The 14,462-nt window shown below is 44.2% G+C and overlaps 1 protein-coding gene across 1 annotated transcript in view; it reads left to right on the forward strand.

Annotated features, from left to right (window-relative positions):
* MYO5B (myosin VB) overlaps window positions 1-14,462 on the forward strand; it is a gene marked incomplete at both ends in the record, with an annotated part of 152,693 nt that overhangs the window by 43,981 nt on the left and 94,250 nt on the right. Inside the window, 3 exons of the mRNA XM_080636966.1 lie at window positions 6,653-6,809; window positions 9,367-9,510; window positions 10,458-10,539. Of these exons, the coding sequence (XP_080493092.1) occupies window positions 6,653-6,809; window positions 9,367-9,510; window positions 10,458-10,539 (383 nt within the window). The remainder of the gene's footprint in view (window positions 1-6,652; window positions 6,810-9,366; window positions 9,511-10,457; window positions 10,540-14,462) is intronic.

Genomic DNA, 14,462 nt, shown 5'->3' on the forward strand with positions numbered 1-14,462 from the left:
TTCCCCATCAGTGCAAGCCACTATATAAAAATCTGTCTACATCAAAATAAAAAAAAAATAAAAAAAAAAAAAAAAGAAAAAGAAAAGAAAAAAAATTGTATAGGCTAATAATTCGTGTTGTTTATGAGAGCTTCAGTGTAAGAAAGGCCCAGAAAAATATGTAGCACTTGAAAAGCCGTCCTTATGTTGCTGCTGGCTGCAGCATCTGTGGCTTAAAACATGCATTTGCAGCAGATGTGTGATAACGCAAAGAGAAAGCATGCCCTGAAACACTCTTGTTCAACCAGACGCTAAACAATGTCCTCTTGGGTTTCTCTGAGGGAAAAGTCCCACTACCTCAAAGTTGTGTTTTGATGTATGTGCTGACTGATGATGCCAGGGCCGATATGTTAAATACCCAAATTAAAGCCAAGAAGTAAAACATTGCTGCTGAGAGTGACAACAGCTCTGCTGCTCCAGATTCCTCTTATCCCACTTATCCCACTAAAATGGGAATGATTCCTGGCTTCAGAGGTCATTTCCAAGGCAGCTCTTATCCACGTTACAATGCTGTAATACTCTGATTTTAATCTTTATAGTGTGCAACTTCTGTTCATTCATGTGAAGGCAGGGTTAGACCCACCTCAGTTTTCATTACTGTAGTTAGCACTTGAGGCAAGCAATCCTATGGTAATTAAATTATTGCATTTTTATGTATTGCTAACAACATAATGCAATAGTTAAGCTCTTTTTTAGCCTGCACAGCACTGTCAGTACAGCAGTGTATTAGAGCTTGTTGTGCATTGGGGCTGTATGAGTGTTCTTGTTGTGGTGAAGCTGAATTCAAACTACAGTACCTAAAGCATTTTTAATCTTCAGATTGCTTTATCCTCCAAGCATCCTGAAAGAAGTAGGTTAAATATGATATCCATAGTGGAGAGATTTATTGACTTGTTCCATGACACAGAATTAGTGTTGGATCTGGGATTAGAGCTGGAGTGATCCCTGATAATTATTCACAGAGTCTGGCTCTATCATGGTTTGCTTTGGATATTTTTTCCTCTCAGAGGGGCTGTGGTTTCAGTGCAACTGTTTTCACTCTTGTTGCTGTGATCAGGATGAAGTTTGCAGTGGTTTGCTTAAGCTGCTGGTGCCAGTGATGGTTTTCTGAAGAATGATTATAAAAACAAGTCCTGTAAATTCTTGGTCCCTTCTCATTGCTGTAAGTTACTGCTTTGAAGAAAGCTGACTTTGGAAAAATTCTGACTGTGCTTCAGGTCTGGAGAACATTTGGAGTATGTTTATCTTCAAATACTCCTGCTTTCAAGCTGTGTTGGGGAAGACTAAGGATGTTGGATGTGTACAAGTGCACTGGGATGTCCCCTGTCTCTTCTTGACAGAGGGGTGGTGGGGACCATCACTGTCCTTGGGTCCAACCCTTTTGCTATTGCCATGGCTTGACCATCCCTTTGCCTGCAGTGAGGAGTTTCCAGGGATATTCAGGCCTGACTTCACCAGGTAAATTGATGGGATATCATATATTACTATGACTAATGACATTCCCAGGCTGAGAACTGCATATGGAAACACTGAGAAGTGTTTCGTGTGCAATTGCTCTGATGCAACCTGAATGGGTGCAGCTCTTGGTACAGTTGGAGAGTGTGTCCAGTTGGGCAGGCTTGAAGTTTTGACATTTCTACACACCTTTCCCAGGCTCCAAGGGTAGTGGTGTTCTCTGCGTTGCTGCAAGTAAAGGACTGACTGCTTAAATAGGGAAATCCTTTCCTCAATGCAAAGGCTGATAATTAGCAGCTAGTCCTAATCAGTGCAGGTATCTGTTCGAAGTGCCCTTTCTCTTCATAGACAACTGACATTTTATTTTGCCTTGTGAAACACCTTTAGATGTTGCCTTAATAAAAAAACCCTGGTATATATGAGGCTTTAGACTAGATATAAGAAAGAAGGGTTTTTTTTTTATGATGAGGATGGTGAGACACTGGCACAGGTTGCCCAGAGAAGTGGTAGATGCCCCATTCCTGGAAACATTCGAGCTCGGGTTAGATGAGACTCCAAGCAACTTTATCTAGTTGAAGATGTCCCTGCTCATTGCAGGAGACTTGGACCTTGAAATGTCCCTTCCAACCAAAACCATTCTGTGATTCTATGGCATTTTTCACATGGTGTTGAAATACCGAAACTCCAGTGACTGCTGTATTAACCTCTCCCAACTCTTGCTGCGTGTCTGGCCAAGGGTGAGAGTCATGATGGGCATTGCTCATAACATGATAAAAAAGAGATGTGTTACTCACCTACATAGCAGCTTTGGAAGTCTGTGGCACCTTGCATTGAAAAAACAATCCTGGACTTTGTTTTGGTTGGACATATACTCCTTGATGGTTTTGTAAGCGTCTCCAATGGGTGGAGGCTGTAGCTCAGACCATGGTATTAGTATTCCAGGCTTTCTTAGAAAGCTTCTCTAAGTGAAGAAACTAAACTTCTGCAGGCCCATGAAGGTTTGGAAGTTGCATCTTTAAGTGCCTCATATCTAGTTTTGAGCTGCAGCAGTAGTATGTGTTGGGTACAGCATCTTTGGGCATTGTTGAAGCCTGATCCTCGTTGCATACTCTATCCTGCTGGATGAGCGTGAGCATGTTTTGTGCTGGCATGTGTGCATTGTGTGTTTGGTGAGAAGAGCACTTATGCACTTCATAGCAGCATAACAAGCCAGGGTGGCATCCCCAAGTTGCACAGGAGCCACATAAGCCCCTGGAGGAGATGTGACAGCATTGGCAAGCTGCAGCATGGTATTCACCCATAGCATTCCATTTTATCCAGGCTTTATTTCCATAGTAATTCTTGCTGATGCTTCCAGAATTGACTGTGTTTCAAGCAGCTCTGTAGCGTGCTGCACCTGCGCAATGGGAAAACATTTAAATACATTTTATTCCGTGCTAAATACAAACAAGCCCTGCCTGGTTTTAACCATTTCTGCTTGCTGAGCAGCCTGTTTGCTACCAGCTGCTCTGTGGGGTTCATCTGTTTTTCCGTGCTGGCACCAGCAGTTGATTAACTTGTATGCGAAGAAGTGAAAGCCTCTGTAGCCTTTATTCCTGAAGGCATTTGTTCCTGAAGTTGAAAAAGAAATGTCTGAACGTGCATTTTCCACTGAAAAAAGATATGAGGCATATTACTGCAAATGCAAGAGCTGGAGTGGCCTTGCTGTCTTGCTTGGAATCATAGAATGGTGGAAGCCAGAAGCTTTCTTTTAACTTCTATTTTATTTTTTAAGTAATATAAAACAAGTCCAGAAGTTTTCTTGTGCAATACATGGAGAACCTGCCTGGCCCATTCCATGTAGCTGCACATCAACTGTTAGGGCAAATTCTTGAGAAGCTCTAATAAAATGAGGCTGAGCAGCTGTAGTAGCAGTAAATGGTGTTGTCCTTGTTTTTTTATCACTAGGTTCAATGTCTTTTGAAGAATGATGGTACTTTTAAAATAAGGCAAGCTACAGACAGGAGTACAGCACTCAGGATGCCTTGTAAAAGGCAGTTTGTGATGGGACCTGAACCCCACAGAGACTGTAGGTCTGGAGATCCCCTTGGATGATCTCCCTGATGGGTTGGTCTCTGCGTGCTTCAGCCAGGCATACCCCAGTAGCTGATATGGGGAAGTTTGGTAGCAAGAGGTCTTAGTTCTGAATCTTAGAAAAAAGCCAGATTAGAAAATACTACCTTGTAGCAGTGCTGAGTGGATGCCAACTAATTCATAATTCCTCTATTTTGAGCTGTATTGGCTTTATTAATCCAAAAGTTCTCTCTCAGAATGTAGTTTTCATCTCAACTTAAAAAAAAAGTGGTAGTGAAATGTTTTCTGAACGGAATGAGCAAAAATTCTTGAGTGACTTACAGGCAAGTGTAGCTCTAAGCCAGACAGACACCTTTGCATTTGCAGAGCTCCTTTTGCAGAGCCAGTGCTTGCTGGCAGAGATCTTGGTTGTCACCTCTTTCTTCTGCTTCTCCCTGACCTCCGATGAAGAATAGTCTGTTCATCTGCTCTTGCAGCCCATGCCAGAGCTGATCTAATGTCCTTTCCAACACTAACTATTCTATGATACTCTGATTCTGTGATTTCTTTGTAGCCAGCACAAGTTTTACAAGTTGCATCCTACTCATAGCCAACATGGGATGTTCGCTGCTGGACTTCAGCAAGTGGTTGTCCATAAAGATTAAAGCAGAGGTGAAACTTGTCATCTACTTTAACCAGAGATAAACCATGATATACCACTGCCATCACCTGTCCCAGGAACTGTTGATGTGGGTTTATCCAGCATACTTCTGGTTTTGGTGCTTAGTCTTCCTTCCTAACTCTGAAGTTGACACAGGTTTCCTCCATTGAGCTCATGTGTGTGATGGCTCGTGCTACAAAACCAGCTTTATTGCATACCCGTGGAAGTGTAGAGGTGTGAGACAGGCATGTTGGCAGGCCCCTGTCTGCATCCTGCCAGCTGGCTGCCTGCAGCAGAGTCACAGTGGCTGTGCCAAGACACACGGGGGGCGTATAGCCATGACTTAGCAAGCCCTGGGTAAGATGTGAGGGTTGTCCCCACCTGGGGTGAGTCACCAGGAACACCAGCTCCAGGTTGTTGTCTGCCTGGGTGAGGTTGTGCTCAGTTCACAGGTGGTAGAGCTGGGGGGGTTGGAGGTTCCTCTTGCCTTCCTAAGGGTGATGCTCAGGAGACTGGTGGAGCTGGATAAGGGATGGATAAGATGCACTTTGTGAATCGGTACCTGTAAAATACAAACAGAGATGGAAATTAGCTTGCCAGTGCTGGAAGTGTCACAAAGTAGTGGTTTGCACCAAAATGTCACGTTTGTCTTTATAGAGTCACAATTCCTGAAGGAATTAAGATGTACATGCCTGACAGCAGGGGAAAGTAATAGTGTGGTATTGCAGCATCTTTGTATTTTTGTTGAAAGAGGAAGAGTGATATATGGCAATCATTTAGCCCCTGTTCTCGTCTTTTGCTGGTATAAACTTGAACCAAGTATTTTAAATTGAAATGCATTTTTATGGTGTTTCCTGATGTCAAAAGAACTGCAAAGTCTAAATTTATTATTGCATTGGTATATATGGTTTTGTGTGCCTGTATTCAGCTCTGATTCATGGAAGCCAGGCAGATTCTGGGAAGTTTGATTTGATCTTATTTAAAACCACACTCAATTACATACTTACAGCTTATCCCTATACCTCTGGTAGCTTGGGAGCTTATATCAAATCCTGCAATGAAAACTCATTCCTTCCCAAAGTCTGTGGCCAGATTGCAGAGGTGTTGGGTTTGCCATGTGCCAGGATGCCATAGGGAGCAGATTCCACTGCATCAGAGGCACTTGCTCTCAGTGCCAGCAGATCTTTGCCTAGAGGGATGTAGTTCTCAAAATGAGCTCCTGATCTTTTCTTTGCCCTGCAGCTCAGGCACATTAAACTGATTAATTATTGGGATGTATCTAATGGGTAGATTAGTTTTTGTGCACCGGTGGTGGGAAGAATTGGGTATTTAATATAGCCATGATGACTTGTGCAAGAGGTTTTTTTTGTGTGAATGATGAATTTTGCAAGTAGAAAAAGTAATTAGGGTGAGTCTTGTGCTCCATGCAAGGCTCAAAAGCTACCTGAGGTGAGGCACCCTCAACTACCCTGTGCAAAGTCCTGTGCCCTGGAGGTGTCAACACTTTTGTAAGCAAATTTGGTGTGTGCTTGGAGGGAGGGTAAGTCTGCCCTATCCTTCTGTTAATGAGTGAGTCATTCTTAAAAGCTTTTGCAAAGCTTCAGGAGTGGAAGAGACTTTAGTTAGTGATGTCTTCCAGGAATTGCTTTTAAACTCTTAATTCATCTGTTTTTACCCCTTGATCCGAGAAGTACCTCTGTGCTTTGGAGCAGTGACTTTCAATTTGGCAGGATTTGGGGATGGATAGTGTGAGCCTGATGTCAGAGACATGCTTTGTATTATTGTTGCCAAAGTTTTAAACAGATATTATATATGTAAAAATACTGATATTCATATGATTTTATAGGGAATCAAAGGACTTCTACAATTTCCCAATTTTCAGGTGCTTGATTTCACAACTTCAGTGTTTTTAACTTATTTTGAGCATAATAGCTCAGCAATAGACTACTTGAGCAACTTTCACAACTCGTTTTGTAGAGAAAGATTTCAAATGCTCGAGTGAAGGTGTTGGAGGGGAAAATAAAATATATAGTGTTAGAAACTGATATTCAGCCAGTGCTTGTTGTTCTCCAGGCAAATGTAAATCAGAGGAGGTTTGTTACTGTGGTATGAAAGGATGGGCTTCCCAGTGCCGGGCTATTTGCTCCAGGAGTGAAGAAAGCCAAGGCACTTCATGCAGGAGTTGATCTCCTGCTGTCTCTGCAAGCCCTTGAAGATGTTCTGGAGATGCTCAAAATGTCCTTTATGTTTTAGCTAAGACATACCACTACTATGTATTATTCATTATTATTTTTGTGCAGTACAGAATAAATCCAGCATGCATAACACAGGCAATAAGGCAAGGAAGTGGATGACATGAAGACGGAAGGTCATTGCATGATGCAAACAAACTGTTAACAAGGAAGCGGATTAACTCGCAAATGCTTTTCTCCTCTGCTGCAACAGGGATGAAAAGAACCAGTCCATCATTGTGAGTGGGGAGTCTGGTGCTGGAAAGACAGTTTCTGCCAAATATGCCATGCGCTTCTTTGCAACTGTCGGTGGTTCTGCCAGTGAGACCAACATCGAGACCAAAGTCCTCGCATCAAGCCCAATTATGGAGGTAAAAGCTGCAGCATTTCCTTTATCCTTCTTGCAGTGAACTCTGTGTGTCTCCAGAAGTCACAGAAACAGTGAGAGCTGCAGGGGCTTGTGAGCCAGACCTGATTTACAGCCTCACAGCAGCCCTGAGCTGGGCTGCAAGCACAGAAATACACTGATAGCTTCCATTTAGCTCAGCCCAATTGCTCCTCTATTTCATGGACTTGAAGTTGAGTCCGTACATCCCCAGCATGGCTTCAAGAGCTGGGATTTGATGGGGCTCCAGAATGGGCAGCCTGAGTGGTAGGCTCATCATTAGTATTTTGCATGTTCATCTTCCTCCTCGTTTTGCCACTGCGTGGTACCTCCTAACCTTATTTAATTGTAGAAGGGTGGAATATAAAAGAAAAGAATTAATCTATTTTGAGGTATTTCAATAAAGTTCCCTTTTTGTTAATTTTCTGTTGCTATCAATCGTATAGGGAAATAACAAGTCTCGTTATAGGGAAATCCCTGCTCTGAAGGAAAAGCATCTCCTTTTGTAAATATAAAAGAAAGGGAAAAAGCTACTTTACTTCATTGCACCATGTCTAGATGGTGAAAATAAATGTCTGAATGCCTAAACCTATTTTCCAAAGGGATTTTGGAGTCAGAGTGCCTTCATTTGCAAAACAATTCAAGTCCTGTGCTTAACCATAGGCTTGGATTAACCTGCAGGGAGGTTTCCCACCACTCATGGCCAGAATTGTCTTAATAGACTCTGAGGTGGTGGCTGAACTAGGACAAAACCCAAGCCCACCCCAGCCCAAGAAGCAGCATGCGTGGTCTGGCATTGTGATGCCTGATGCGGGGTGCTAGCTGGAATGATAAAACAAGTGACTGTGCAGGTGAGGAGTAAGAATGTAAGGCTGGCAGAGAGCACTCAATGATCTGCTGCAGTGTGCGCTTCATGCTGGTTTACTCCTTTCCTTGCTCATCTCTTTTGCCTCTGTGAAATGTAACTGCAATACCTGGGAACACTTAAAAAGTGTCCAAGGAAAAATTCATAGTGCACACTATTCTTCTATGGGACCCCATAATTTTGTTGCTCTTATTTTCTTGCCTGTGTTCACTTCTGAATGTAATTTCTAAGTGCTGGGGCCAGGGATCCTGTCTGTCTTTACTGGAAATTGTTGAGAACATTTTTCATGCAAAAATCAAGAGAACTGCCTGATGTGCAAAAAAACCCAGAATTAGCATGAAGATGGAGTAGAGGGGTGTGTGTGTCATAAAATAGTCCTTAGTGGTGAGGTGTGCTGTGTTTGATGTGTAGGATATATGTCCCTGCTGGTAGGGTGGGATAGGTATCTCTGCTTTATAGCCAAGGAATCGAAGCACATGAGATGAGGTGATGATGGTATTCTGGATGCTCAATTCAGCCTGCAAAATACCTAGTTGTAGTGTGTGTTGTAGCAGTTTGTGAACTCCATTTTCTGGGGAATGGACATTAGTTTCTGTGCAGAAATGGAGTGTGAATGCTCTGCCTCTGCCCTGCTGCTTTTATGTACAGTCTGGGGTAAGTGCTGGAGGGTTGGAGGTGCGAAGTGGGGATTGTGGATCTAGGAGCACTGTAAGTGATGTGGAAGGGTGAGCTGCAGTAAAAGGGGTTGGATGGGGCTTGGAGCAAGCTGCTCTAGTAGAAGGTGTCCCTGCCTGTGGCAGAGGACTGGAACTGGATGAGCTTTAAGGTCCCTTCCAACTCAAATCATTCTACGATATGACTCTATGATAAATGGGCCTTGGAGGAAGGAGATGCATTAGCTACATAGGAGTTGGTTTGGTGGTGAATGGATAGGGCATGGAGCAGGCAGGGCTTGCTCTGGGTGTGATGCTGAGACCGTTGGGCCAAGGAACCCTCAACACTCAGTGGAGAGATGGAGCAGCCAAAGTGGCAGGCAGCAAGGAGCAGCTTTGCATATGCAACAGCCTCTTTGGTGTAGGCAGCACTGTACTGCACAGAGTAATTCCCTGGGGAGTCCACTGCATGCAATTGGAGGCATCAGGTACTATGACCAAAAAATTTTGGATGATGTCAGTGTGATGCTGTAGGTAATACTGTGATTCTTGCTAAGTATGTGTGCTTGGCATGTTCCCCAGGAGCTGTGCCATAGGTTGAGGTAGTCTGCAAGTAAAGGCTGGGACAGGGAGACATCCTTCAAGATGTGCCTGAGGGCTCTTGTCTGTACATGTCCATCCCCTTTCATCACTTCTGTGCTTGCTTAAGGGTCATCGTCTCAGGACAGGCGAATGGTGGTGGAAAAGACAAAACAGGAGTGCTGTGGCTGTTGGGTTGTAGATGATCTAATTACTGAGAAAATGTTCATTACTGTTTCTATGCATTTTTCTTCTATAAAAATTCTGAAACACCAGATTTTAAGTGAAGAATTTTCCCAAAAGTCATGTCGTTGCTCTGCCTTCTGCATCTGGGAAGGGGTTTTCCTCAAATCCTCCCATGAGTGTTTATGTAACACTGATTACACATTTGAGTGTTTAAAAAACCTTAAAAATTAAAGGTTAATGTTTAATTTTGTTTCATGCAGGCAATTGGAAATGCTAAAACAACAAGGAATGACAACAGCAGCCGCTTTGGGAAATACATTCAGATTGGCTTTGATAAAAGATACCACATCATTGGTGCCAATATGAGGACTTACCTGCTGGAAAAATCACGAGTTGTATTCCAGGTGAGGAGTTGTGCTTTTTTTTTTTTTTTTTTCTTTCTTTTTGTGTTGTAGTCCAGGAAATTTAATAATCTGTGTCTTTTTGTGGGTTAAAAATACCACTCTAAATGTAGTTTTCCTGGTGGAGACAGCTTCAAGATGTGTCTTTCAGACTCAATCTTTTGAAGTTTTTCTTGATCCCAATCTGATGACTTCATTCTGGGTACCTGGGAGACTTGTTAGTTGGGCTCTGGTTGTTCTCTCTATCTAGCTGAGGCTGGAGCCCAAAGGAGGGACCACTGCTCCTGGCCTGGCTGCTGGGCAGGGTTGGAAAGCTTTCTCTGGGCAGCAGCAGAGGTTTTTACTGAAAAAGAGGTTTATTCATGAAAAGCCAGGAAAAATAAATTCCAGGCAACAGTCTTCAGGTCTGAAGATGGAGGAGAAGCAGGAGAGGGGCTGAGGAGGCTAATGCCACTGCTGTGGCACATTGAACGGGTTTCTTGTGCTGGGCTCAGGACAAGCTTTCTTGGTTTGTGCTTGAGATCTAGGTCATAAGCACCTGAAACACTTGTGTCCTTACACAACAAACCCCCCAAACCTACAAAATCCTAAAAAGAAACAACTTTGGGAAGCCATGAGTGTAGGCCACCTCTTTTTATGTTGCAATGTCAGTTTCCAAGTGGTGCTTGCTAGCTCTGTTAACACAGTTATCCCAGACAAGGATAAGGCATGGAAGGTAATATAAAGTCATTTATCTCATTTGCAAGATGAGCAAGGTACAGGACAAGGCTTAGCACCTCCTCTTGCCCAGATGGCTAAAGATCTCTGTCTTCTTGGTGGCACTGAGAGGGTCTTGATGGCGGAAAGCAGAAGATGGGGTCCGGATGGCACTGGGGTCAGTGGGCACTGGGCTGAGCATGGGAGAAGTGCTGTAACCTCTTTGCCTCTGGTAACTCAGTGTTTTCCCATAGGCAGAGGACGAGCGCAACTACCACATCTTCTATCAGCTTTGTGCCTCAGCGAGCCTCCCAGAATTCAAAGACCTTGGGTTAAGTAAGTACTTTACCTCCCTGTGCACTTCTGCTGCTGCCTAGGTACGATGGCAACAGGAAGACACGGTGAGGCTAGAAATGCAGGTCATTGATGAGGTCATGTGTGTCTGTTCAGTGAGAAGAGGTAAAAGGAGATGAGCTTGAAGGGCAGCTTCTTTGCGGTGGCACCCAGGTTTGCTCATACCATCTTCAGGCATGCGACACATTGGATGGGTGAGGTTGTGATGAGGTGGTGAGGTGCTGGCAACAGGGTGCCCAGAGAAGCTGTGGTTGCCCCATCAAGGCCAGGTTGGACGGAGCTTGGAGCAAGCTGCTCTATTGGAAGGTGTCCCTGCCCATGGCAGGGGTTGGAACTGAATGGGTTTTAAGGTCCCTTCTAACTCAAACCAGTCTGTGAATCTGTGATAAGACTTCAGCCTTCATCACCTCTGCTGTGCAGCAGCTTGCTTCAGAATGTGCATGAAGTTTGTGTTGCACTAGTTGGTGCTGTTAGGTTTCTGCAAGCACTGCCAGTGATAGAAGCTTTCTCCTGGTGGTTATCCATAATGGGAGGTGGGAAGAAGCCTATGTATTTTTGTAGAAAGTGCCTGCAGAACTGCAGTGAAACCGCACACTGTGGTAGACACCAACTAATGCAGGGAGATCATGTGTTGATATTGTACAGAACTTGCATGAAGACACATGTTTCAAATCAAATATGTTAGTATGGGTTGATCCGCCCAGGATCTTGGCAGGAGCAGTTGTGATCCATTATATTTTTTCAATGGTAAACTCCTGAGTTGTTTTTTCTGCCAGGATTTGCAGCAAAACCTCTGTAAGACACCTGAATAAGAGGGTTTACAGCAGGGGGTATAGAGATGTGTTGTAATTATGTTTTTAAAATCTTGAACATTTGTTGCTGCTTAAGAAGAGAAGGAAGGCTTAAAACGTGCTTTTAAGTACTTCAAATGGTGAGCAAAGGGGGGTTGTGATCCCAACGCAGAGCATCTTGCCACTGCAGTCTTTCAGAGATTTCCATAATGGCTCTGGGGGAATGGCAGATCAAGACAGGTTCAGTTCTGGGCTTGTCTTAATGATGTTTCGCTTCACAGTGGGCATGTTGGCTACACTTACTGAGTGCTGGTGCTGAAATGGAAGCACTCCTCTTCTTGTCCTGTTGTCAGCAGTAAATGTCAGTGTGTTACCCAGCTGTAGTCTGTGTTCTGCTCAGTGACACTGAATCAGACAACCACATCATGAGTTTGCTAAGGCATAAGATAACTTCAGAGACTGTCTAGGCATAACCATAATGTCTGTCCCAGGATTCCTGGGTGAAGGTTTTGCATGATTCACTGTTCACCAGCCATAGTGTGAAACCTGGCTCTGTATGTGTCGAGGCTTGTGATGGACCTGGAGCTCCTTTTGGTTTCTAAGGGCACCAAAATGATGTTCTTCTGGTAGCAGCTTCCCAGGTACCACTGAGGAGCATGTGTTTGGTCCCACTGCAGACTCACATGACCACAAAGCACATCGCTCTGAGCACTTTGAAGAGTTTCTGCCATGGGATTATGTGCCTCATTTTTGCAAAGATAGCATGAATAATGATGATGTCTGCTGGCATCTTAAAACTCAGACCTAAATTATTTCAGCCCAGTCTGGGAGATGAGTTGATATGGGAGAACTCCAGCTGTGAAACCACCTTTCTGTTCTTGGGAACATGTGGATCAGAGGAAGTATCAGTCTTGTTCAGCACAGCTCTTTAAAAGCATTGTCTGTATTTGTTGTGACTAGTAATGGTGAAGAATGAGAGCACTCTGCTCTCCTGGTGCTTCATCCAGGACATCTTTATGCTGTCGTGACTGTGGCTCTCAACTTCAGTATCTCAAGGGACAATGTGTAATAGCAGCAGCTGACAGTGTAGAAGGCAATGGGTTCCAGGGCTGTTAGCCCATGAGGATGGGTCATTTCTAATCAAACTTTGATGCTGTCAGTGTGTGTCAGTCTCCAGCTCCACTTTTCCGTGGTACTTGTGTGTTTGCTGTATCGCAGTGCACACAGGTATCTGTACAGCCAGCTGCTTCTGCATTCGGGTGGAACGCACCAACAGGAAAAGAAGTGATTCTCTCCAAAATCCAAAGTGCGTGTCTTCAGTGTTTCCTGCACTGTCACCTTGCAATAACTTAAAAATACTTCCCCAAAACGTTTTCATAGCTGCTCATGTGCTCTGTGGGGATGGCTTTGGGGTACATGGGTGCCATGAGCTAGTTTTGTTGGAGTGAGCCTGGCTCTGCCTTGACCTGTTGAATTAATAGTGGTGGGCAGTTTTCTGTGAGTGCAGATGTGCACAGTTGACTGTTTTTTCTTTCTTTTGAGGGATTTCTATCATTTTCAACTTTGCATCAGATGTACCAGCCTGTATCTCGAGATGACTAGTCAAAACACTTTTTTTACTCATGTAAGCTGTACCTTACATACCTGTCAACCTTGTCTTCCCAAGGCATATACAAAGCAAGGGGTATCTTGATGTGAAAATTCATCTTTTCTTAGCTAGAGAGGAGGATACATATTTTTCCATATAAAATGTTGGGGCTTTTTTTTCCCCTTTGGGTCTTGCACACACAAAGAATTGTTGTTGCTATCTTTTATATTGTAAAATACTGGAAAATAAAGAGAATCTCTATGTGAGCCGAACAGAGTAAACTAGTAAGTGTTGGCTCTTCTAAAGGCTTGACTTTAAACTAGAAAATAAGTATTTGACTTAAAAATGCTGGAGTCAGTATTCAGCACGATGCCTTCCCAAGTGTGATTAACTTACTGATGCCTGGGCAATGGTGCAAAGCAGGAATGTGTTTTATTTGTTTGCAGTGAATCAAAGGGTTTCTGTGGTTATTGAAGTCATTGTGCACAGATTGAAATACAAATGTTAGAACCAGTTACACCAGAGATTACTTGAGGCAGGAAGAGATCCCAGTGTTGATGTATAAAATTGGAGGCTGATGTCTTGTACCATCAACCACCGTCAGCTCGGGATGCATCTTGCAGGGTGATGTGCAGCAACATCAAGCTGTTAATCATAGAATCCTAGAACTACAGACTGGTTTGTGCTGGAAGGAACCTTAGAGCTCATCCAGCTCCAACCCCTGCCACAGGCAGGGACCCCTTCCACTGGAGCAGCTTGCTCCAAGCCCCTGTGTCCAACCTGGCCTTGAACACTGCCAGGGATGGGGCAGCCACAGCTTCTCTGGGCACCCTGGGCCAGCGCCTCAGCACCCTCACAGGGAAGAGCTTCTGCCTAAGAGCTCATCTCAGTCTCCCCTCGGGCAGGTTAAAGCCATTCCCCTTGGCCTGTCCCTACAGGCCCTTGTCCCAAGCCCCTCTCCAGCTTTCCTGCAGCCCCTTCAGGTACTGGAGCTGCTCTAAGATCTCCCCTTAGGAGCTTTCTCTTTTCCAGGCTGAACCAGCCCAACTGTCTCAGCCTGGCTTCACAGCACAGGTGGTTTGTCACAGGCTGGGTGAGCTCCGTTGTGCTGGGAACACCAGGATAGACATCAGCTCTCTGACCCCAAACAGCATTTTCTGCCCCTTGTTCCTGATGCTTCAGGCGTGAGCAGAGTTACTGAAATCTTGGGGTCCCAGGGCTTTGAATGCCAGAAAGAATTATGTTTTTCTTAACAGCCTGAAAGTACAGCTAATACAAAAGCCCCTGCAGGAGGTCTGGGGAGGGATGAGGACCTTCTGGTGGCAATGTGATTCAAAAAAGGTACAAATTGCAGTGATTTAAAAGGTTACCAGCAGGCTGATAGGGAACACACAGTAGGCTGGTTTTGTCGTTACTTCCACGATAATTCAGAAATATGTTTGTGAATGTTAATGAATTTTCTGAGGTTTTCTTAGCAAGTCACTGCTACCTGGTTTGAAGCAAGCTGAAGCTGGTGCTCAGGGCTG

The sequence above is a fragment of the Psittacula echo genome (genome assembly GCF_963264785.1).
Source record: "Psittacula echo genome assembly, chromosome: Z".
Lineage (NCBI taxonomy): Eukaryota > Metazoa > Chordata > Aves > Psittaciformes > Psittacidae > Psittacula > Psittacula echo.